General features: G+C 43.8%; 1 protein-coding gene and 1 long non-coding RNA gene across 2 annotated transcripts in view; one reads left to right on the plus strand and one right to left on the minus strand.

Annotated features, from left to right (window-relative positions):
• Positions 1–15,018, minus strand: part of LOC126458455 (uncharacterized) — a 130,105-nt gene extending 115,087 nt beyond the window's left edge. The window contains exon 1 of the long non-coding RNA XR_007585636.1: positions 14,978–15,018. This is a non-coding gene — a long non-coding RNA (uncharacterized LOC126458455). The remainder of the gene's footprint in view (positions 1–14,977) is intronic.
• Positions 15,019–15,213: 195 nt separating this feature from the next.
• On the plus strand, positions 15,214–18,430 carry LOC126458456 (transcription factor Sox-2). The gene is made up of 2 exons (XM_050095525.1): positions 15,214–16,642; positions 16,718–18,430. Exons 1-2 carry the CDS (start codon positions 15,604–15,606, stop codon positions 17,068–17,070), a joined length of 1,392 nt encoding a protein of 463 aa, XP_049951482.1. The 5' UTR covers positions 15,214–15,603; the 3' UTR covers positions 17,071–18,430.
• The last annotated feature ends 3,747 nt before the right edge of the window (positions 18,431–22,177 follow it).

Consider the following 22,177-nt stretch of genomic DNA (forward strand, 5'->3'; position numbering starts at 1 on the left):
AAATAGACCTCACTCGGAACACATACGGTATCGTATGCAACTGCCACACCGGCCAAAAACTTTTACAGTAAAGCACAGATTAAAGGTATGTTGATAGATATCATAATAAATAGGTAAATTTCTCCAAAGTTGTAAAGCACTCAGAGCAATATCCTCCACGAAAGGCTGGCAGCTGACGCTCTGTACACATGGAAAAAAGTGCAGTGTTCGTAAATATGGAAAAGGCTCCGATGCTGTTTGGATACAACATCGGTGATACACATTCAGCACACAGTACTGAAAATCTGAATAACCTCTCTGGAAAGTTATAAGATGAAAGAAGACATGAATTCTAAATGGGATTTGTTGTAAGATTTCTGGGAAGAACGTTGCTTAAGAAAATGTATGCAACTGAATCGTGTAATCCTATTCATACCTGGATGATGTTTATCGACAGAACAGAGTGAACGGAGAACTCAAAAAGAGGATAAGATGACTCCTCACAGGTCTTATACAGAACTGTTTGAATCGTTCTTCATTTATCACGTCAAAAATAGTATTAAAAGTACCATATGTAAGGCTTATGCAAGAAAAGCTTAAATGCTATTTTTCACTTGATACATGGTATTGATTTTTGCCTTGTTGTCTGACTTAATGCTTGCAATCTGCCGAAACTCTTTTTCTTACAAAGTGCGTTATAGACAGCAAATTTTGTAAAAGTGTTTCATCATGATATCTGACTCCTACAACGACTTCGTCTTCCATTATCTTCACAGGTCTATTAATTAGTCAGCGTGAGTACTTTGAAGACATGTTCGACAATTCTATAAGAGGTAACTTCAACACCAACGTTTTGCCTTGCCTGAAAATGTCATAACTATTGCCAGAAGAGAGTCAAAATGTTTTTCAGACCAACAACGTAGAAGTGTCGTATAAAACACTGATATCCAAGTTACAAAGAATTAATCGTGTAAATACCTACTTAAGGATAAGACACGATGCCTTTGTCAGAGTTATTTCTTGATGAATGAATCAGCGACGAACCGTACTTGCAACAGTCTTAGGGCAAAGTCACTCCTTTACCAAACTTACCAACCACGAATAATCACAATTTCAAAATAATGGTGACGCTGAAAACGTACTGGCGGTATAGATAGCTTCCAGAAGTGTGAGTCAACCTAAACCTGGTTTACGAAGAAGACTTTTTAAAAATGGTTCAAATGGCTCTGAACACTATGGGACTTAACATCTGACGTCAACAGTCCCCTAGAACTTAGAACTACTTATATCTAAGTAACCTCAGGGACATCACATACATCCATGCCCGAGGCAGGATTCGAACCTGCGACCGTAGCGGTCTCGCGGTTCCAGACTGAAGCTCCTAGAACAGTTCGGCCACAACGGCCGGCCTTTTTTAAAAAGAGTGCTTAAACGCACGCAAGACGTTTTCAGGCAATGAAAGTAATTAAAAAGCAATTAAGACAGTTTCTGTTTAGCAACTCAAATTCCGTTCACATATTTTTACTTACGTGTATGGAGCAGGGAGAACAAACTTCAACATGCCGCCGACCTAGAGGTCACTATTGACAAATCCCAGTAAGGGCTGGACAGGGATGAGTAAGGCTATCTACGAGAAACCATTTTAGTATCCGTCTTCAGATAATTCGGGATTGATAGGCGGGAATTTAAAGTGCGCCTTTCCCGAATAAGGTATCAGTGTTCTTGCAGAAGGAATTTTTGCCTATGTTTTTATCTAGTGTGTGTGTGTGTGTGTGTGTGTGTGTGTGTGTGTGTGTGTATGTGTGGGCGAGCGCACGCTTTTATTAAACTCTCGTGCGTACCTGTTACCGGAGAAAAAGCACTTAAGTGAAGTAGTCCCTGGCGTTATTATGGAAATACTACAATTTTCCATTGAAGTGATTCAAAGGTAAGATGTAAAATCTAAATCAGTCCAGTGTCTTACCATGCATGCCTCATTTCTTAATGTGTCACTGATCGTGTCAAATCATGTTTCTCATTATAGAATTATCTTCAGTGAAGGAACCCCATTCGGATACGTACGCGTCGGTTTGTTTGAAATTACAAACAAAATGATTTTTAAAGCGATATTTTACGTGCCTATTCGACAGAACTGTCTCAAATTAGTACAATGCGATATTCGTTATGTCACTATATATTAACAGGGGACAGTAAAACATGAAGAATAAAAAGTACTTCAGAAGCGACAGTGCCGCGCTGACTGCAGAAGCACTGTTAAAATACATATCACTAAAATAAATAGCGCACTGGACTAATTTGGGACCTCTCTATCCTATAGACACACAAAATTCCAATTTAAAAATAGTTTTGTTTGTTATGGGAAACAAACCGATGCTTTCCGTCGACACTAAGAATCACGAGACGAGCAGGATTTGTTTGGGCCGACTCCAGCTACAGGTTGTAAAAATGAAACGGCAATTATCTGCCGAAACACCAAAGAAAACCCGCATGACGACTCATAGGAGAGAAGCCCAATACCTATGATCTGGACATTGTAATTTCCTGATTGATTAAGACCTTCTTATTGACGGGAGCTCGAATCTGAAATCTTTACCTTTAGCGGGCAATGTTCTTACCTAACGAGCTAAACAGGCCCGGCTCACGAACTGCCCCCTTATCTTCAGTTCTGCCAGTACACTACCCCTTTGCAAGAGAATTTCTGTGAAGTTTGGAAAGCAGTAGGTGCGGTTGAGAAAGGGCATCGTTTCTGGACACCTCAGTCGGTAAGAATATTGCGCGCGAAACGCGAGGTTCCGGGTTTGAGTCCCTGTTCGTCACACAAATCTAATCTGTCAGAAAGTGTGAAAACAGCGCACACTCCCGCGCAGAGTGAAAGATTAGTTTTGGAGGCACAAACTTGCCGCTTGACATCCCGGTTGCTGGATCAGCTCGCGTGTAACTGTTGCTGCTTCCGTGCTGCGGTCGGACGCATCTACGGTGCTGAGAGACGCGTGCGCGGAAGCATTTCCCGCAAAAAAAAAAAAAGGGGGGAGTGGGAGTGTTGCGCTACCAGAAGGCTGTAGTGTAAACAGGCGTCAGCTGAGTGTCGCAGTTATTTACATTGGCGGCAGCGGCGCATCACATGGTGGCCCATTGTGGGGCGGCGCTTTGTTCTCGTGCTATTATCTGCTGCCGGCCACCTCCTCCGCCACGCTGCTGCGATTCCGTCACCGCCTCGCTGCCTCTGGCTCCCGCCTCCCACTATTTCAAGACGCCTACCTCTGCACACGTCACGTGATGCCACCTGACACTTCGATAAGTGGAAAAAGTAGGAGACCTGGCACCTCCTTCTGATACAACTATAGACACCACTTTCAACAAACGCCGGCGATCGATTTTTTTTTTTTTTTTTCTTCCTGCTTTCCCATCTTTCCTGTGCGGATGTTTACAAAGATACTCAACTCGCGGCAGTTACATACCTGGACATAGCTCAAATCTTGGACAGGGACTGGCTGAATGGTTTACTGTACAAGTTAATGAAATTACAGTTCCCACAGTATGTTGTCAGATCAATTAGTTCGTACATTTGGTGTATTCAGGAGTGACTCAGCGTCTGATGTCTACCCTATAAGCCCCAGCGTGCCACAAGGTTTCCTTTCGGAACAAGCACTTCTTAATATACATTTGCCTGACGTACCAGACTTCCTTCGCTTATGACACGGCGATACACTGACTACAACGCACCGAACATTCACCACCATCCCCCGCGGGCTCTGCTACTGCCTGAAAAATCGTTCATGACATGGCGGGTAAAGATAAATGTGGGCAAAACTCAAGCTAAGTTTCAAACAAGAAAAAGACAGGATTTATATACTCCACAGCTGCTGTACAGTAAAAGTATTCCTCGGAGCGATTCCGCAAAATATCATGTAGCCCACCTCGATAAAGGTCTAACCTTTACGAAACACACAGTCGATGTCGCAAACAGACTACGAAGCGTATTAGCTGCCTTGTATCTCCTAGCAAACAGGTCTTCTCCAAACAGAAAAAACGGAGCCCTTCATAACTTGGTAATACGATCAGTCGAGTTGCATGCATTCCACATGGGGAATGACGCGTCTACGCACCTCCACAAACTTCATGTAGTTAAAAATAGATCATTATGCATAATTTTTACTGTCCCATGATTTGTTATTCCCAAAGGGGATCCAATCCATGTCTGAAAGCTTTAATGCCAAACTTCCTTCCTCCAACTACAACTCGTCCGTTAATTATCCACGTATGAACTCAATGGCCGTCACTAACAAGCATCCAACATCCTTTTTGTTTCCTCGTCGGTAACCCAGATTGAGGATTACATACATCCGGCATGCCCTATCCTAACTATTGTTCTCACATATTGATGTATGTTGTGAAACGTCCCCTTAGAAAAGTTAATGAATTACTGTGCTGATAAACCCCTTGCGTTATTTGATTTTTAAACAGCTGAGCAGAACTGAACGTACTCAGACATTTCGCTCTTCACTTATTCTTAGCAACACTAAACTGACACACAATATTTTTAGCGCAACGCAATCTGACTTTCAATAATCACTACAAAAGAATGGCCCTGACTAACAATAACCTACACCTTTCATGAATCACTCACCTCACAAAAATCTTCGTTACTCGAACTACTGCAATACAACGAGCGCCAATACTGCCAGCTAAATAAAAGATTCTAACTACTGAAGGCACTAACTACTGATAGGCATACTAAGCGAATGAAAGATTTTGGTCGAGAACAAACAATGTATTTACCTCAATAGTGTTCAAAAGTCATATATATCAGTTCATGATATCCAGTATTACAAATTTACTCTATCTGGCGGACACACACATCCAGATCGTCCCTTCTTAAAATTCTGCCATCTCTCTCCCCACATCCACCACTGCTGGCGGCTCACCTCCAACTGCGCAACGCTACGCGCTGTTCACATCCAACTGCCCAACACTACAATAGAGAATATTTCAACAATGCCAACCAACCACAGACTGCACACAGCACAGTCAGTGATTTTCATGTAGAGCGCTACATGGCGTTACCAACATAAAAACCTAAACAGCCTACTTACAGTTGCTAATCACACTTCACTGTAAATAATGTTTTGCAATACAGCAAATTGCAATGTTGCAGTTGTAATATTCTGCAATTTTTTGCTATTTTTATTTCACAATGTCTGTTGTCCGACAGTTATCTTTAAGGTTGTTTGTAATCCTTCCATTCTTTACACTTACTAATGACCTAGTCTTTGTAACGCAAAAACTTGAATCCATGGTCTATATCCATTTGTACTTTATCATGTCGTGGCGTTTTTGTTGCCTCCATGGGCAAATGTTTTGCCCGATTACTGTCGGGTTCTGCTAGAGATAAACATGTTATGTAATTGGATGTAAGGACCGTCGGGTAAAAAAAAAAAATTAAAAAAATGAAACTGTACGCTTCAAAACGTGTTCGAAGTTACCACTGTTGTCTTCGCGCAATGATTCCCTATGTGAAGATGATGATCCATCTTACAATTGCCGGAATATTAAATGACACTGTTGTGTTGTTACTTTAAAAGATGTAATCTAAGCATTTTATTTGGCACCGCCGTAAAGAAAGCAAGCTCTAAGCAAACCAAGAAAACTTCCGAAAGGGAATTTAAGTTCATGGAGAAGCCAAAAGCTTTCAAGTTTGCCAATGTAGTCGAAAGTTTCGGAAGATCAATTGACTGGAACGAATAGTATCTAGAAAAAAGATCTTAAGATGAATACGAACAACTGTAAAACAAGATAATGGAATGTAGTCAGGTTAAATTAGACGGCGCTGAGGGAATTAAATTAGGAAATCAGAAACCAGAAGTAGCAGATGAATTTTCCTGTTTGTACAACAAAATACGTGGCGATGGCCGAAATAGAGAGGCTATAAAATGCAAAATCAAAATACCAAGAGAAACGTTTGTAAGTAGAGATTTGTTAACGTCGAATATGAATTTAAGTGTTAGGAAGTGCAAAGGGCGTTCAAAAAGTTTTGCACAGTCGGGTCTAATTTTTTTTTTTTTTTTTTGCGTGAGGAGAATGAAATTTTTTGTGAACATACTTGGAACATTTTAGTTATAAGTTGGTGTATAAAAGTATTTTCTTTTATTTACAGATGAGCCATAATGGACCGTGAAGTGGATGTCAGATTGCGACAACGGTCGGTGATGGAGTTCCTCTTCAAGACCGGCGATGACTGCCACATCGATTCACAAGGAGTTACTCCCTGTTTATGGGGAGGATACAGTCGATCGCAGCAGTATCCAGCGGTGGTTGAAGAGGTTTAAAGGAGGTCATTTCTCTCTACTGGACAATCCACAATGCGGTAGGCCATCGACGGCAGTGAGTGATGTGAATAAGGAGACCATTGATCAAATCATTCAAAATGACAGATGTGTGACGACACGACAGCTTGCTGTTATGACTCGTTTGTCGTAGTGTGGTATCGCTTGGACAGTCACTAGGGTACTGAAAAATCTGTGCACGTTGGGTGCCTAGATTATTGACAAGAGAAATGAGAACGATAAGGAAGAATGTGTGCGAGGGTCTCGTGAAGACCTTTACTGAAGAGTGGTAACAGTATTTTGACGGCGTCATTACCCAGGATGAAACATGGTTGTTTTTGTCCGAACCTGAGAGCAAAATCCAATCCATGGAGTGGCGTCATCCGGTTACTCATCGGAAGAAGAAACCAAGAACGAACAGCTGGCCGAAAGGTGATGGCCTCCTTCTTCTGGCATCAGTGTGGTGTCATTTTCATTGACTTTTTGGAACCTGGCTCCACAATTAACCGGGACCTTCACTGTGTGTCATTGGACAAACTGCGACGTGCCATCAAGACGCACAGACTACAGCTTCAGGGTCAGATCATCAGACTACACCATGACAATGCCAAACCCCACACAGCCCTTATGAGACAGGAGAAAATCAGGAAAATGGTTTGGAAAATTGTTCCTCATCCTCTCTCCAGTCCGGACTTGGCTCCGTCTGATTTTTACCTCTTTGGTCGTCTGAAGGCCCACCTGCGCGATAGAACATTTGATAGTGAGAAAGACCTTATTTCCTGTGTCAAGCGATGATGTAAAAGTGAATCCCCAGAACTTTACCAAAGTGCATTTACATAATGGAAAGAACGTTGGGCGAGATGCGTCACAGCTGATGGAGGCCACGTTGAGTAGGCTCAATGTATAGCTAAATGTACCAAGTATGTTCACAAAAAAATTCATTCTCGTCCTGCAAAAAATAAAAAAAAATTAGAGACGACTGTGCAAAACTTTGCCGGCCGTGGTGGTCTAGCGGTTCTAGGCGCGCAGTCCGGAACCGCGCGACTGCTACGGTCGCAGGTTCGAATCCTGCCTCGGGCGTGGATGTTTGTGATGTCCTTAGGTTAGTTAGGTTTAAGTAGTTCTAAGTTCTAGGGGACTGATGACCACAGATGTTAAGTCCCATAGTGCTCAGAGCCATTTGAACCATTTTTGTGAAACTTTTCTAACGCCTTTTGTATTTACTGAAGCTATTTGTCTGGCGTGTACCATTGTACGGAAGTGCAACGTCGGCGATATACACGTCAGACATACAGTTCTGTTTTTTACATAAGGTGCTTCAGAAGAATGTTTGAAGATTAGATTAGTGAATCGGATAATCAACGAAGACTTACTGCACCGAGGTAGGGAGAAAAGAACTTTGTGACACAACTTAGCGAAAAGAGGGAATCTGGATCTCAGTGAGCAGGTTGAAATGGATAACCTGAAAGTTGCAGAGATAAAGAGGATGGACAAAGGTCTGGCTCAAAGCACTCTTCGATGTAACGACGTCAACAACAACGTAAAGTTCTTTCACTGGAAAACAGGACCCCTCTCTGGGAACCCCATCACTCATCTTTGACTGCTAAAATGCTACGAGTGGTCCAGCAGTTACATGATCCTGCGGTGCCAAGTTAACTACCATGCGACAGTGCTGGTTTGCAGTGGACTGCGAACTAATCAAATAGACTGCAGAGTGGAAAAAACAATATCATTTGTCTTATTGGAAAGACGAGGAACGATAACGGTCTACAGTTAATCAGTTGCAGATTGTGTACCAATCGCAAAGGGCCTATGTACGCGGTGTATCATGGAGTGAGGGCATGTGACGATATTGGGTAGTGACACTTCGATTGGTTGTGGACAAGCTAGGTGGCCCCATTGTTTGCAGCCATTCAAGAGGTGGGACTACATGCCAGCAACGAGCTGACCCTCTCCTTTCATCGGCAATACAAATCAAAACAGTAAGTCCCGATCACTGTTATCTACAGTCAACAGCACCACGAAGCACGTCGCAAAAGAAGAGCAGCAATCTAGCCATGATTTCGGAAGATGAAGATGTTCTTATGGTCTACAAGAACAGCTCAGAGATCGACCCTGACATTCTCAAAGAAGCTATCTCTGAGGTCGTCTGAAATCTACGGAAGCCACGGAAAACCTTCATCATGGTGGGCGGGCAGGTAATAACTCTTCACTCTTTCCGAATGCGAGTCCGATACCCATCACCTTGCTCGACATCCACCCATTGAAAAATTACATACGAGTCTCTCTTCGTAATTAATTGTCTCCTGACGGCCACTCTGTTTTGGTAAGGATTCCATCAAGATCGAAAATATTGTAAATCGGGTCTGATTCAATTTTTGCTAGCGATTCTCCGTTTTTAAGCGCAGACTATGCGTTTCTATTTTTCTTGTGAAGTGACCCATTCGTATTTCTGCACTGTCCATCACGCCGACTAAACCAAAGACAATCAATAACTCCGCGATTCTTTGTTACACTTCATGTCGTCATTGATTTGAATTCGGTAAAAAATCCTGCGCAGACAATTAAAGCTAAAGAAATAATCGAACGTGTGCCGTTCATACTCTCCTTCTTACCTAAGCCACTCATTCACAACTTTTTCTCGACAAATGGAGTATCTGCGATTGCTAGTGAAAGATCATTACTCACAATACGTAACAATAATTATTTTCGCTTGTGCAGTGCAGGGTAGTGACTCGGTACAAATCTGTAATTGCTCAAATACAACATTTCGTAGACTAAACCAAGCAATCAACAAAAATATCTTATGGATTGTGATATTTTTCTCATTTGAAATAATTTAAAACTGATTTTTTTTTCATTTGTCTTCACGATTCATCGTCAGTCCTCCTCTTCCCCCTCCAGATTTATACACAGTCACCGTTATGAGAACGTACTTTTTTATCATTTTACTTCACGATTTCTCAATTACATGTCATCGATCAGCTGTCTTCAATAACGCCGCTTTGAATATCACCAGTCTGTGTATTTCTTTCATCATCGATCATGCTCTCGGCCGTCTTCTGGTAGCAGTACGGCAATATAGAATCTCACGATCACTGATGCAGCTTCATGGCTGCCGTGTGTAAGAAGAGAGGAAGGCTAGAATGTTAAGAGGTCATCAGAGACGAAGCACAGCTCCGATTGGAAAAGACCGGCGAGGGAAACAGCCCGTAACCTTTCCAAAGGTACCCTACCTGATTCTGCCATAAATAATTTAGGGTAAACACAAAAACAAACCGTATAATGACCTGGTGGGGATATGAACCCTGCCCCCTTCCGAATGCGAGCTCCGTGTCCCAAGCCCTGCGGCACCCAGCTTGTTGGCTGTTAGAAGTGTTGTGCAAAGCAAACAATACGCTCTACATCTACAAGTCAACAGTAGAAATCACTGCTTGACCTCGGATGTAACTGGGATCACACGCGGAAAAATGAGTTCGTAATATGGACGGTTAAGCAATAAATGAGACAGGATATACTTTTGACATAAAAGTTTCACAAGTTACAACAGCGAAAAATTTTCCAGTGTATCTTCAGTATTAGAAGATAATTGAATCACTAGCATTTGTATAAAAAAATGTGTGTACAAACGCAAAAGACATAGACATGAGACAAGGTAAATGAACAGGTAACCCGAGGGAGACGGGTGAAATGGCCAGAAAGGTCTGAAAGTTTATTCAGCAGTTACTGTGATCTTTTCCTGGTTGAGTTAACTCTTATACGCATGATTAAATCGAGAGGGGATCCTTATTTCATAGCCTCTCCATTTTTATGTAAATCCGTCTTTATCTATACAGCTCTGTTGTTGCGGGTTACAGCAAACACAAAAACACACACACACACACACACACACACACACACACACACACACACACACACACACACACACACACACAGAGAGAGAGAGAGAGAGAGAGAGAGAGAGAGAGAGAGAGAGAGAGAGATTTCATAGGAGTGGAGGTTGCTGTGATTGAAGAGTGGGAGAAGAGTTATCGCAATGTTACGTTAAACAGGATACTCTTAGAGCGTATCGCCAATCGGTAGCACTAACGGAAATCGGGAAAATTTTTTTATCAAAAATTTATGACAAATTAAACTTTATATATACTAAGATGGTATCTTAGATCCCGGGTTCGAGTCCCGTTCGCGTGCACACATTTTCATCTGTCCCCGTTGACGTATGTCAATGCCTGTAAGCAGCTAAGGGTGTTCATTTCATTGTAATTTCAAACTAAACTTTTTTTGGAACACGGAACTTAGCCAAGATACTTGCCTCACACGGGCAGTATTCTTCTAGTGAAGCAATCCGAATTGACCCTTCATATCGGCTCAAAGCTATAATTTGTTAACAGTTCTTGTCCAGCCTTATTTGTAGGGGTAATAGCTCCTAACGAGAGGGGAGAATCAGGAGTTCTAACACACCCACAAAGTCAGTGTTATTACTAAAGCGGAATGCCTTATTCGTCAGTAAATTATTGCTATGATGATCGTTTATTTATTTATTTATTTTCAGTGTTCATATTCCGTCATACACCCTGCACTGCTGTATTTTTTTTTCCCCTAATGTTGTTTCTCACTCGTATGGCAAACAGTGACACTGTTTGGGGCTAGAAAAGATCGGAAGAAGCAGAAGGCCAAACGCTGCAGTTCTTACCATATTTAATGCTGAAGTGCTTCAATATTGATAATAGAGTGTAGTAACCGCCAACAGTGTGAAAACAATTGCTGGTTAGTGGTCCACTACCAAGAGGGGAGAGTTGACTCAGCTTTCTTACTTACTTTTCAAATCTCTTACGCTATTCAACGGTGGAAGACTGCGAAGTGTTCGCAGGAGCACAGATTTTGGTTAGTTACTGGACTGTCAACAAAGCATCGTGGAGGTCGTGGCATACGCAGTCCGGTATGTAGAACGGAATTGTTGTGATATTACCACCATCTTTCTAATTTTTATTTTAATCTCAGCAATTATGTTTCTAAACACAATCTTACAGATAAGCTTCGTCAGCTTTTTACGCAGTCTTTGATACCTTCGGCCAATTTATTTGGAGCAGTGTGTGCTATTTGTATCTGTTGATACTCTACGTCTCTAATGACCCCTTCGTCGACGAGATGTCAGTCCCAAATCTTAGTTCCTTCCTTTTGCAACTGATACCTCTCACCTAACAGCAGGATCCTCTGAAACGTCACTACTTTATATTTCTTTAAAAAATTGGCCTTTGCACATCGAAAGTCAGCAGCAGGGTTGATTCCCCGTCCGGACCACAGATTTACATATCGCATATAATCAAGGCAGCGTATGATATGTAGCAAGGTTTCAACACGTGAGGTTCAGACCTAATGTACATTAAAATCTAAATTATAATGTAGTCAGAGGATTTCTAATTCAACAGTATGGTTGCACACATACATACGAATTTCTTAAGTTCATCTATTCGTCTCTGTAGACGCACAACACAAACATATAATTTTAAGCCCCTAATTAAGCGCGAGACAGCACGAAGAAAAGATATACAAAAAAAAAGACATGTGATTATTGTATTTCACATACAAATACTTGCAAGGTGACCAAAAAGTTACCTCCCGAAAGTAAACTCTTTTTTTAATTAACATCCGACTGCGGAAGTGTCAGAATGCTAGAATCCAGTACATAGTGTTTTTGGAGTGAGATGATGATGTGTTGATGATACTAATGTAGCTAGGAGTGATTGAGAGGTTTTGTGATTTCCCGAAATGCTTTCAGTGAAAGCCGGATTGGACGCTTCAACAGGGCCGACTACTTTCTTCAGCTTACTCCTGTTCTAGGTACTGATTCATCTCCAGTAACTCTGATATTCGCCAGATATTCAACTGAAAATTTCGTCACCAATGTCTGCAATGGCGTTTTTACTGCAGCACTAAATACAATAAGCGCTTTGCATGGCGAGTTTCAAGTATCCTGCTACGTTGTCAAGATCTCTCTCACTCCAACGCTTCCTTCAGATTTACCCTTTATATTTACGAACACTAGAGTTACCGATTGCGCACATGCCATTGCGTTAGTCTTAGTTCGGCGCAAAATAGGAATATGAATCTCTGAGGTGTGAATTTTGAATTTTTCGTATTATAGGTAGCGAAGAGTATAACGAAAACACGTAGTGCCAAATATGTGTGAAAGTATTTGGAGTAGTTACGGATGATCAGCGGCGGAGACGGAAATAGCACAGTTACCATGAGTAACATAAATTGTTTCACTGCCTTAAAATTTTGTGATGATCAGCAAAAAGAATATGTTAAAAAAAACCGAAAAGAGAACCAGAAATCGACAGATCGAAACCAGATAACCACTAAATTCGTTCGCTATCCCGAACGTTAACCAATGGTCTTTGAAAAGCATGAACCTAAAAAATGTCACACTAGATAATCTTCAAGCATTTTTCACAGCCACCCAATACCTGGTACACGCAACATTAAAAAGAATCTGGAATATTCACTATAGACTGAGCCAAAAGTATTTTACTTTGCACGAAAACATCGTGGAGGTACTTATTTTTCTACAAGAGCTATGATATTTTTACATTCATGAATACGTAAAATTATTTCCAGCTCGATTTCTATTCACACATAGTTCTGAAATATTTACATGATCACAGACTGCCAGGTAATAACAGAGCTATAAAAGGAGTGTGTCGAAATTCGCAGTGCTATGTTTCTTGTGTGAGTCACACAGACTGAGTGTATCATACAATTTTTTTTTCAAGAAAGCAGCTTAAATTTTAATTATTAGTTTCAACAACTAAGAGTGCGCCATGTCAGAGCTCAGTAGTAAAAATAGTAGTCGTTCCAGAATATCTGAAAAACCGTCTGAACGCTTGTTCGATAGCTAGTTTATTTTTCTACTATATTTGAAAAGTGCCTTTAACATTCGGAGCCTTAGCAGTGGCATGAGTTAGGCGCCTAACGAAGCGTGAAACATTCCGCCACGCCACTTAACAGATAGCTACCACCGTGCCACCGGAGCACTAGTTGGCTATGTTGACAACGCTTCCGTACAAGTTCCGGAGGGACAAAAGGTGCGCAGACCGCAATAACAACAAACGTATCAAGCTGCTCGTGTTAGGTGTTTACAAACTCTGTTTACTGGAAGAAAACAATCACCAAACTGCTTCTTGGTTGCAACCAGAAGCCCAGCGATTTCAAGTAGACTACACCCTAAATTGTAATCTTAAATACTTTATGCTTGTACGCTCCTCAGTAACCATCACTAGTGATTAGCAATATTATGATCGTATAGATGATAATTACGTAACTAGGCAACGTATTCTCCTCGCGTAATTTTCTTTCAGCTAACGCTTTTTCCAACTACTGGAGCGAATCGTAGCCATTTTCTGTGAGTTATAATAATTACAGATACTATGAACCTATTTAGCAGACACTATCATTTCTCAGCTACTGTTGTATGGTGACCATTTTTAATGCAAGAAGATATAGCAAACGTTAGCGTGTTCTCCTTCAGTTGGAGTCTTGTTACCGGAATCGCTAAATATCCACTGTCTTGAATAAAGGTTCTTGATTATGATAATATGCGAAGCGCAATGCACGATAGTCTACAATACACAGCTGAAGTAAGATAAAGCTTTTTTTTCATTTTTGTGGTATTTCAGTCGCATTTTAATGTGTGAACTAGTTGTCATATGTTATTACGTGAACATTTAAGGTTTCTCTACCAGGCACAAAGGAATTCTAGCTGAACAAGTAATTCTAAAAGAACTTGCAAGATCAATAATAATAATAATAATAATAATAATAAACTTTCGAAGAGCAGGAACAGCCGAAGTCTCTGATACATATGAAATACCCTTCTCTCCACGTTTCAACCATCTGCAACGCTACCAAAACGTGTTTCCAATGCAACATTTACGATAACTTTCATTATAGTCATGGTGGCTAGTCTCTGGAAAACCGAGACAGCGAAAGAAATGGAGAACTTGATTATAATATTGCTCTACTGTTTTAGAAGCGGTTTTTCTATTACGATGTTCATTTTACAGTCGTGGCTGAAGCCCTAATGATGAAGCTGGACTTCGAAATGTACATTGCAATAGTAAAAGCGCTTCTAAAACAGTGCAGCGATATTATCAAATTTCCAATTTACGATAACTTTTAATGAAGAAAGGTGTTTCGGACGGGACAGCACTTTACTATACGTCTTACAGAGCTACTGACTACAACTCTCTGACGTTCCCACTTTTGTAATATGTTTGGTATTTCATCACATAGTATGTTTAACTTGGTTGTAATATTGAGCAGTAAGGGTATGGCACTGCACGCTCCGTACATTACGCAGACAAGATTAACAGAAAAACTAGGAGCTCTGTCGCTGTGTGAAGACGCGATAACAAGGGTGCGTTGACAACACACCCGATAGCCATAGCGAGTGCGTGACACGAGCGACGTAGACACGCACGGACATGTCACGTAAGCGGCGTTATTAGTAGGCACTTGCGAGGTGCGCACCGCCGGAACTTCCCAAAGCTGTTGCGAATATTTAGTGCGTACGCGAAAAAAAAGTGCGGAATGCGTGGGCGGCAGTGCGTGTAACAGGTGAGGCAGGTGCGTGTGGCGTGGTGCGTGCGCGGCGCTGCGGACCCTCGACTCACCTGCGTGCGACGCGGCGGGCCGGCGGTCACGAGACTCGCCGCAGCCAGCGGCCGGCCGGCTCCCACCAGGCCCCGCCCACCGGCCGGGTCCCGCCCCCCGCGCGGCGCCGGCGAGCGCCCATTGGCCCGCCGCAATCATGGCAGGCGTGCACGTCAATCAGGGCCGCGCGCGCCTGGAGGGGGAGCCACAAATAGCGAGCCGGGGCGACGCGGCCCCGGGTTTTGTGTGACGACGCCAGTAGCCAGACGCGCTCCGAGCTGTGTGGTGGCAGTAGGCATTCAGTGTGAATAGGGAGCGTGCGCCCGACGGACCGTCTGTGTCCCCGCTTTGCTCCTCGCTAGAGTGCGTTTCTCGTCTGAACCCCCAAATTTTTTGGGGCGCCTCTCCCGCGCGTTTGGGGAAAAGTTGTGGGTGGGACGGCAGCAGTTTGCGGCGCCACCGACGGCGCAGCGCTGAAGACAGAGCAGCGAGTTCCGCCGGCACCGGAGCGGTCGCGCCGCGGGTGAATGCTGCGAGCCGCGGCCGCCGTGCCGTCGCCAGCCGCCTGCGCCGCCAGTCCAGCCCGCTGTTCGCGCCGTAGTCGTCGCTCCCCGCGGTCAAGCTGTACGCGCACAGGGAAGAAGATATGCTCACGATGGAGACGGACCTTAAGGGGGGAAGCCTCCACGGGCAGATGCCGCCGCACCACGCGGCGGCCGGCCTGCACGGGCACGCCGTGTCCACGTACGGCGCGCTCAGCTCCATCGTGCACAGCTCGGCGCTGTCCGGCAACGTCATGGGCGGCGTCATGAGCCTCGGCCCGCCGCCCCCGCACACGCTGCAGCAGCAACAGCAGCAGCAACAACAGCAGCAACAGCACCAGCACCACGCGGCGCTGGCGCACCACCAGCACCAACAGCAGCAGCACCAACAGCAGAGCGCGCTGGCCGCGCAGCAGCAACAGCACCACCAGACTCAGACGCAGCAGTCGCAGGCGCCGCCGCAGCAGCAACAGCACCACGGCCCGCCCAACAACAATACCGCCAGCAGCAAGAACCAGAACGTCGACCGCGTCAAGAGGCCGATGAACGCCTTCATGGTGTGGTCGCGCGGGCAGCGCCGCAAGATGGCCCAGGAGAACCCGAAAATGCACAACTCCGAGATTTCCAAGAGGCTGGGTGCCGAGTGGAAGCTGCTGTCGGAGTCGGAGAAGCGGCCTTTTATCGACGAGGCGAAGAGGCTGCGCGCCGTGCACATGAAAGAGCACCCGGACTACAAGTACCGGCCGCGCCGTAAGACGAAGACGCTGCTGAAGAAGGACAAGTATCCGGGCCTGGCGGGCGGGATATTACCGGGCGGCGGCGACGCGGCGTCCAGGAGTGCGGCGGCCGCCGCTGCGGCCACGGCCGCCGCGGTCCAGCAGGCGGTCAACCGCGGGGACGTCTACCAGATGCCGAACGGCTACATGCCCAACGGCTACATGATGCACCACCATCACCACCACCACCACGAGGCCTACCAGCAGCAGCAGCAGGCGGCGTACAACGCGCACATGGCGGCGGCCAGCGGGGGCGGCTACGCGCCGCGCTACGACATGTCGCAGATGCACCCCAACGCGGCGACGGCGGCGGCCGCGAGCGCCTACATGAACGGCGCGGCGGCGTCCTACGGCGGCATGTACGCCACCGCCGCCGCGGCCGCGGGGCCCGGCTCCGGGGGCGGCGGCCAGCCCGGCGCCACCAACGGCAGCGTCACCGTACCCGGCGGTGCCGGCTCGCCATACCAACAGCCGTCGCAGATGTCGCCCGGCAGCTCGAGCATCAAGTCGGAGCCCGTGTCGCCCGGCAGCGCGGGCCTGCACACGCCCACGCCGGTGGTGAAGCGCGAGTACGCCGCCGCCCCCGCGCAGGGCGACCTGCGCCAGATGATCTCCATGTACCTGCCCACCGACCCGTCTGCCGGCGTGCCCGACCACCACCAGCAGCAACAGCAGCAGCACCAGCAGCAGCAGCAACAGCAGGCGGCGGCGGCGGCCGCGGCGCGCTACTACCACCAGCACTCCGCGTCGCCCGACCCCATGGCGGCCCAGATGCAGACGCTGGCGCACATGTAGGGACCGGCGCCGCCGCTCGCCGCGGCGGCCGCCGCCGACATCAGCCAGTGCCAGACGCCCACGCCGCCCCCGCAGGCGGCGCACCTCCAGCAGCAGGCCGCCTGGACGCCGTGCTCCTACTGACGCGACGCTGGTAGGCGTGACCTGTGTGTCGTCTTGTGCTCAAGCTCGTCGACAAACGTTACAGACCACGACAGACTCCCAACAGACCTCCGATATCTTAGGGGATAGCTTCCCGGCGCGATAACTCCACGTACCTCCGCCACAGCCCCGCGTTCCGATAAAAAAAAAAGAACTCTCACAAACCGGCTGTCTCCTCTACACGAACTCTCACCACGGAGACGTTACCCTGCAAAGACGCCGGTTTATAATTTCTCCACACTTTGTACGGAGGCCAAATTTCGCGGAGTCCGAGCAGTATTCCTCTTTTTCTTGTCACTAAGTCCATTTCCACTTGTTCCGCGTCTACGCAAGCACATAAAATTCGTATAGCCATTTACCCGTACATTACCTTTCATTTTCTGGTGTTTGTTTTAGCCAGCCAGTAACTGTCCTCCCACGCTGTGTACGTAATTCCGTCGTAGCCGCAAGGGAAGGGACAGAGAGTGATAAAGAGACACACGATTATAGAATTGTGTGTCGCGTGCACGTAGGCCTTTTGGTTCCGTTTGTCGTCTCAGAAAGAAACACGGTAAGCAAATTCTACATTTTTGTTTTTCTTCCCTCTTTTTAATAATACAAACGTAGTTCTCTCCCCTGTCTGAGCCGAAGTCACGGTAAAACACAGATTTTTATGTCTCATTAAATATAGTGAGTGTACAGTTTTGCATTTCAAAATTTTATGACGATAACGAGCGAAATGAGGAACTCTCTTTTTTTCTTTTCGGAGAGGAACGAGAGCTTTGTTTTCCAGTCTCTGTGACTTGTTATTTACTGTCCTTCCTGAACTTATTGTTTTAAAGATAAAAGTAATATTATGCGTTGTATAGACTTGTAAGCTTCAATTTCTTCAACTGTTGACTTGCCGAATTACGATGAAGGAAGTTCATTAACTGAGTCTTCGTAAAGTAAAAGTACTTGAATTGTTTCACATTTGTCACCCACAGAGTATTTGTACAAATCCTAAGGAGATAATCCTACGTTTTTTATGTATATCCGTGAGTGTGATATAGTCAGTGGCTAAATTTATGTGAATATAATATATTAATAGTCTGCATCGAACATTCCATTTCGTGCTCTTTTTTCTGATAGCCATAATTGGCTATTTTGTGTTCATACATATCCCAAAAAAAACAGAATCTTGGAATTTCCGTATGTTTGTAAATACTTGCACATCTTGTTGTATATAATATGATAAAAATTTCGCCCCGTTTGAAAAAATGAAATAAACTAAATATTTAAAAGTACTTGTTCTTTGTAGTCAATTCGAAGATGTGGTAAACAACATAACTCGTTGCAAGCAAATTTTCGGCTCTTAGTTGTAGGCTGTGACTTTTGGCAGCAGCAGGCGCCCATTAACTTGCAATTAATATTGTTGTTTGCCGTGTCTTTCACCTCTCACACCTTCCTTCCTTTTATTTTGATTGCATGTTTGACATTAACTGCTTACCAGCTGACCATTATGTATCCTAGTTCACTAACAGTGGCTGTCGGCGACTAACTGGAAATTATTGCTACTAGTGCACCCGAATTTGTTGACTCACTTGTTGCCATAATCGATACTTGTTTATTTGCACACTTTACACTGCATGCTATATTTTGAGCCTTCTGCAGCGCTGAGAGAGTAAATTTGCATTTGTTGTAAATGAAAATCTTTTCCGTGTAGGCTATAGATTTGTTTACATTGACACAATTCAGAAAGTAAATATTTTTGTAACGTATTTCTGCTGTTGCAATAACACAATAATCAATTGAAACACAACTGCAAATTATCGAAAAGCAGTTTATCGTCTCAAAACATTCCTTAACACGTCCAATCAATATTATTAATTTATGTGGCAAACAAAATTGTGTTTACTGGATCCATATGGTACCGTCATAATATTTACAGTGCACTGTATCAGTGTTTGTCAGGGATGAGTTTCAAAATATTTTTTACACTGATTTTCAGCATTTCACCTTAAGTTTCATCAACCAAATGGGAAAGAATCATCAACAGCGCTGTGTCCTGTTTGCACTAAAAATACTTTCGTAAAGTGTTGAAGTATTGTATATTATATTTTTCTTTCATTAATTAATGACAGGTATCATTGCTTTTAGTTAATAAGTCGTAATACGTTATAAGTTGGCTGACGGTGGGAACAATATTTGTAGGTGTACGTAAGTTTGAATTAAAATTCTTTCATATAATCTTACACTATAGAAACATTTGACAGCTTATTCTGCCGACTATAGAATACTGTTTATATGTTCCACATAAAGTCATGTTCTTCGAGCTAATGCCAGTATGTGAACGGGCAACACTAACATTGCACGTGATGACGTTAGGTAAAAATTATATCATACACGTGAACGAAACCGGTTTTCATTCTGAGATCGTCTCACAACTTCATTCTCTTTTCTTCGAAATCATTAAAATCGTAACATGACGTCACCGCGTACAGCCTACTCATTTTGAGCGTAAGAGCTAAACTATTCTTCCTCTGTTCGCATACTGATGGTAAATGCTACCCTTTTTCACTTCGAGATAAAATCGTTCCCTGCTTAAAGTGTGCTTGTATCATCTCGTCAAACAGTTCAACGTTTTCATTTTGTTTCGATGTTCAGTTTCCAGCATAAGTCGCAACTAATTAACACAGCCTGTCACACACGTCGCGGTGGAAGTCACTGAGGAAAACTGCTCGACATAACGTGAATTCGCCTTTGTACAAGCCAAAAGAACGTTCGATCGACTTGATCCTACTTAATCAGTGCGCCGTAACTACTTCAGATCATCTTCATTCCTATTTTTTAGTAGAAGTTGTGAATAGTTTTTCTGTACATCTCAGTGGCATCGGTCTGTAACAGAAATTGTAATTTATACAAGACTACTTAAACACCTATTGTTCTGTAAAGTGAGAACAGGGGAATAAGGTAGGCTAAGCTTAACTTACACACTCAAATGACTTGTGATTAGAGATAATCAGTCCCAAAATATATTTTGTTTTTTTGCAACATTTGATTCAGACAAATGGGAAATAAATTCTTAATGCCTGCGTGACACACAATTCATATTCAGGCTTTGCTGGAGTAACATAAAGTGAAGAATATATAACTGGTACAACATGTTTTAGATGGTCAATACATACGAGGAAGATCTATACCTTCTCAGATATTTCGACAGGGTATTTTTCGCCTCTTGATGGTCCTTATTTTATATGCTTTCCATTAGAGTGAATGCAATAAAAACATCCTTCAGTTCTCATTGTCTCTGCAAAGAGTTCTAGTCCGTCTCTATTGTAGTGACAGTAGGATGAAACCTTCGTTACTACCAAAACTTACACTCGCATCGGAGTGCACTTTCATTGCATTCGGCGTTCTTTATTCATGGTAAACAATTAGGTCGCTAATAAGTCAGCCTATGAAGTATACTAGCTCTTCAGTGTCTCGTTCAGTTCTGAGTTGTCGGCCCGTCCTTTTCGTTTATGTGTACTCGTCACCTTAAGCCGTTTCGACGATTAGTACTGTTCGAGCAGTATATATATATACCCGACGAGAAACCCTGCGACAGATAGCAGACACCCCTCCTTTGGAACCAAAAACCAAAACTCATAATAATTTCACCACAAAGCGAAAAGTTTCAAGCTCACCCACCAGTGACCATACATATTACCGTTCAACTCAGGTGAAAGATAGAAACATTTATTTACTTCTGTGATGTCTGTTAGTCAGTAGACACGTCACAGAAAAAAAAAATTTAATTGTACTATATACGACACGTAACAATATCTACATTTCGTTTTCTTAGAGAGTAATGAGTTCAGTGAATAAGAAACTTCGTTAACTCTAACGGAGAAGAGTTACTATCTCTTGTAAAAGTATCCCGAGAGACCCGAATTACTAGTCAGTAAGACAACTTTCGGCAGCTAATCTTTTCATAGTTTCTAACAGGCAGCAGGAAAATATTACTTGGGGTTGTTGGGACTTGTCTGAACCACGTTTTCTTCAGTTCACTATCCTATTTCTGTAATCTGTTGAATTTCTTTTTTCCGATGAGCGTAATAGTCTGTTGGCAGGATCACTTTATCTGCCGTTTCCACAGTTGTTAATTTTCTATTAAAAGATATTTCTTCGGAGTTTAATTAGCTCTATTGGCCATACTCGGATTAATCTTCAACCATTTCCTTATCCTATGTGTTTTTAAATTATTTTATTGGCTTTAGATTTTTACCGCACACTTGTTTATTCAGTCACCGCATCGTATATTCAAGTAACACGCATCAAATCACACACAAATACGCATGGTCAGTTGACAGGTACTTGAACAGGAGCAATTTGTTGCAGGTGCTTGAGTAGGAACAAATTATAAAACATAAACTAAAACTAAAGATCACTTACGGATCTGGGTAGCCGAGCGGTTCTAGGCGCTTCAGTCTGGAACCGCGCGACCGCTACGGTCGCAGGTTCGAATCCTGCCCCGGCCATGGATGTGTGTGATGTCTTTAGGTTAGTTAGGTTTAAGTAGTTCTAAGTTCTCGGGGACTGATGACCTCAACTGTTAAGTCCCATAGTGCTCAGAGCCATCTGAACCATTTTTGAACTTACGGATCTTCCCTGCCTGCTCTTGAAGAGTTAGGCACTGTCAGGCTGCAAGGTGACGCGACAATGATTTGAAAATCCTCGTTAGCTGTTGCCAAGAGTGTTTCCACGCCGACTGGAACCATATTGATTTGGCGCTGAGGTCCCAAAATTGTCAGGACAGTATTCCGCAGCCTGTTTTCCAAGTAGTGTGTGTGGCGGAAGGTCAGTCTCCTTTTCATCATAACATGTGCTATCCATTATATTATTAGCATTACTTCCAGCCGCATTCAACGACGTTGTTCATGAAAAGTGATAAAAATTTGACTCATTTGTTTGCTTCTGTCACACTGTGATCGCACCCAAGCAAATTTTCTTAAGCTGCCACGTA

The sequence above is a fragment of the Schistocerca serialis genome, chromosome 2 (genome assembly GCF_023864345.2).
Source record: "Schistocerca serialis cubense isolate TAMUIC-IGC-003099 chromosome 2, iqSchSeri2.2, whole genome shotgun sequence".
NCBI lineage: Eukaryota > Metazoa > Arthropoda > Insecta > Orthoptera > Acrididae > Schistocerca > Schistocerca serialis.

What these genes read in the sequence shown, in the direction of transcription:
- LOC126458456 (XM_050095525.1), top strand. Translation starts at nt 15,604, where the DNA reads ATGCTCACGATGGAGACGGACCTTAAGGGGGGAAGCCTCCACGGGCAG. An exon ending in CTACGGCGGCATGTACGCCA is followed by an intron (nt 16,643 to 16,717) that starts CCGCCGCCGCGG and finishes GCGTCACCGTAC; the next exon opens with CCGGCGGTGCCGGCTCGCCA.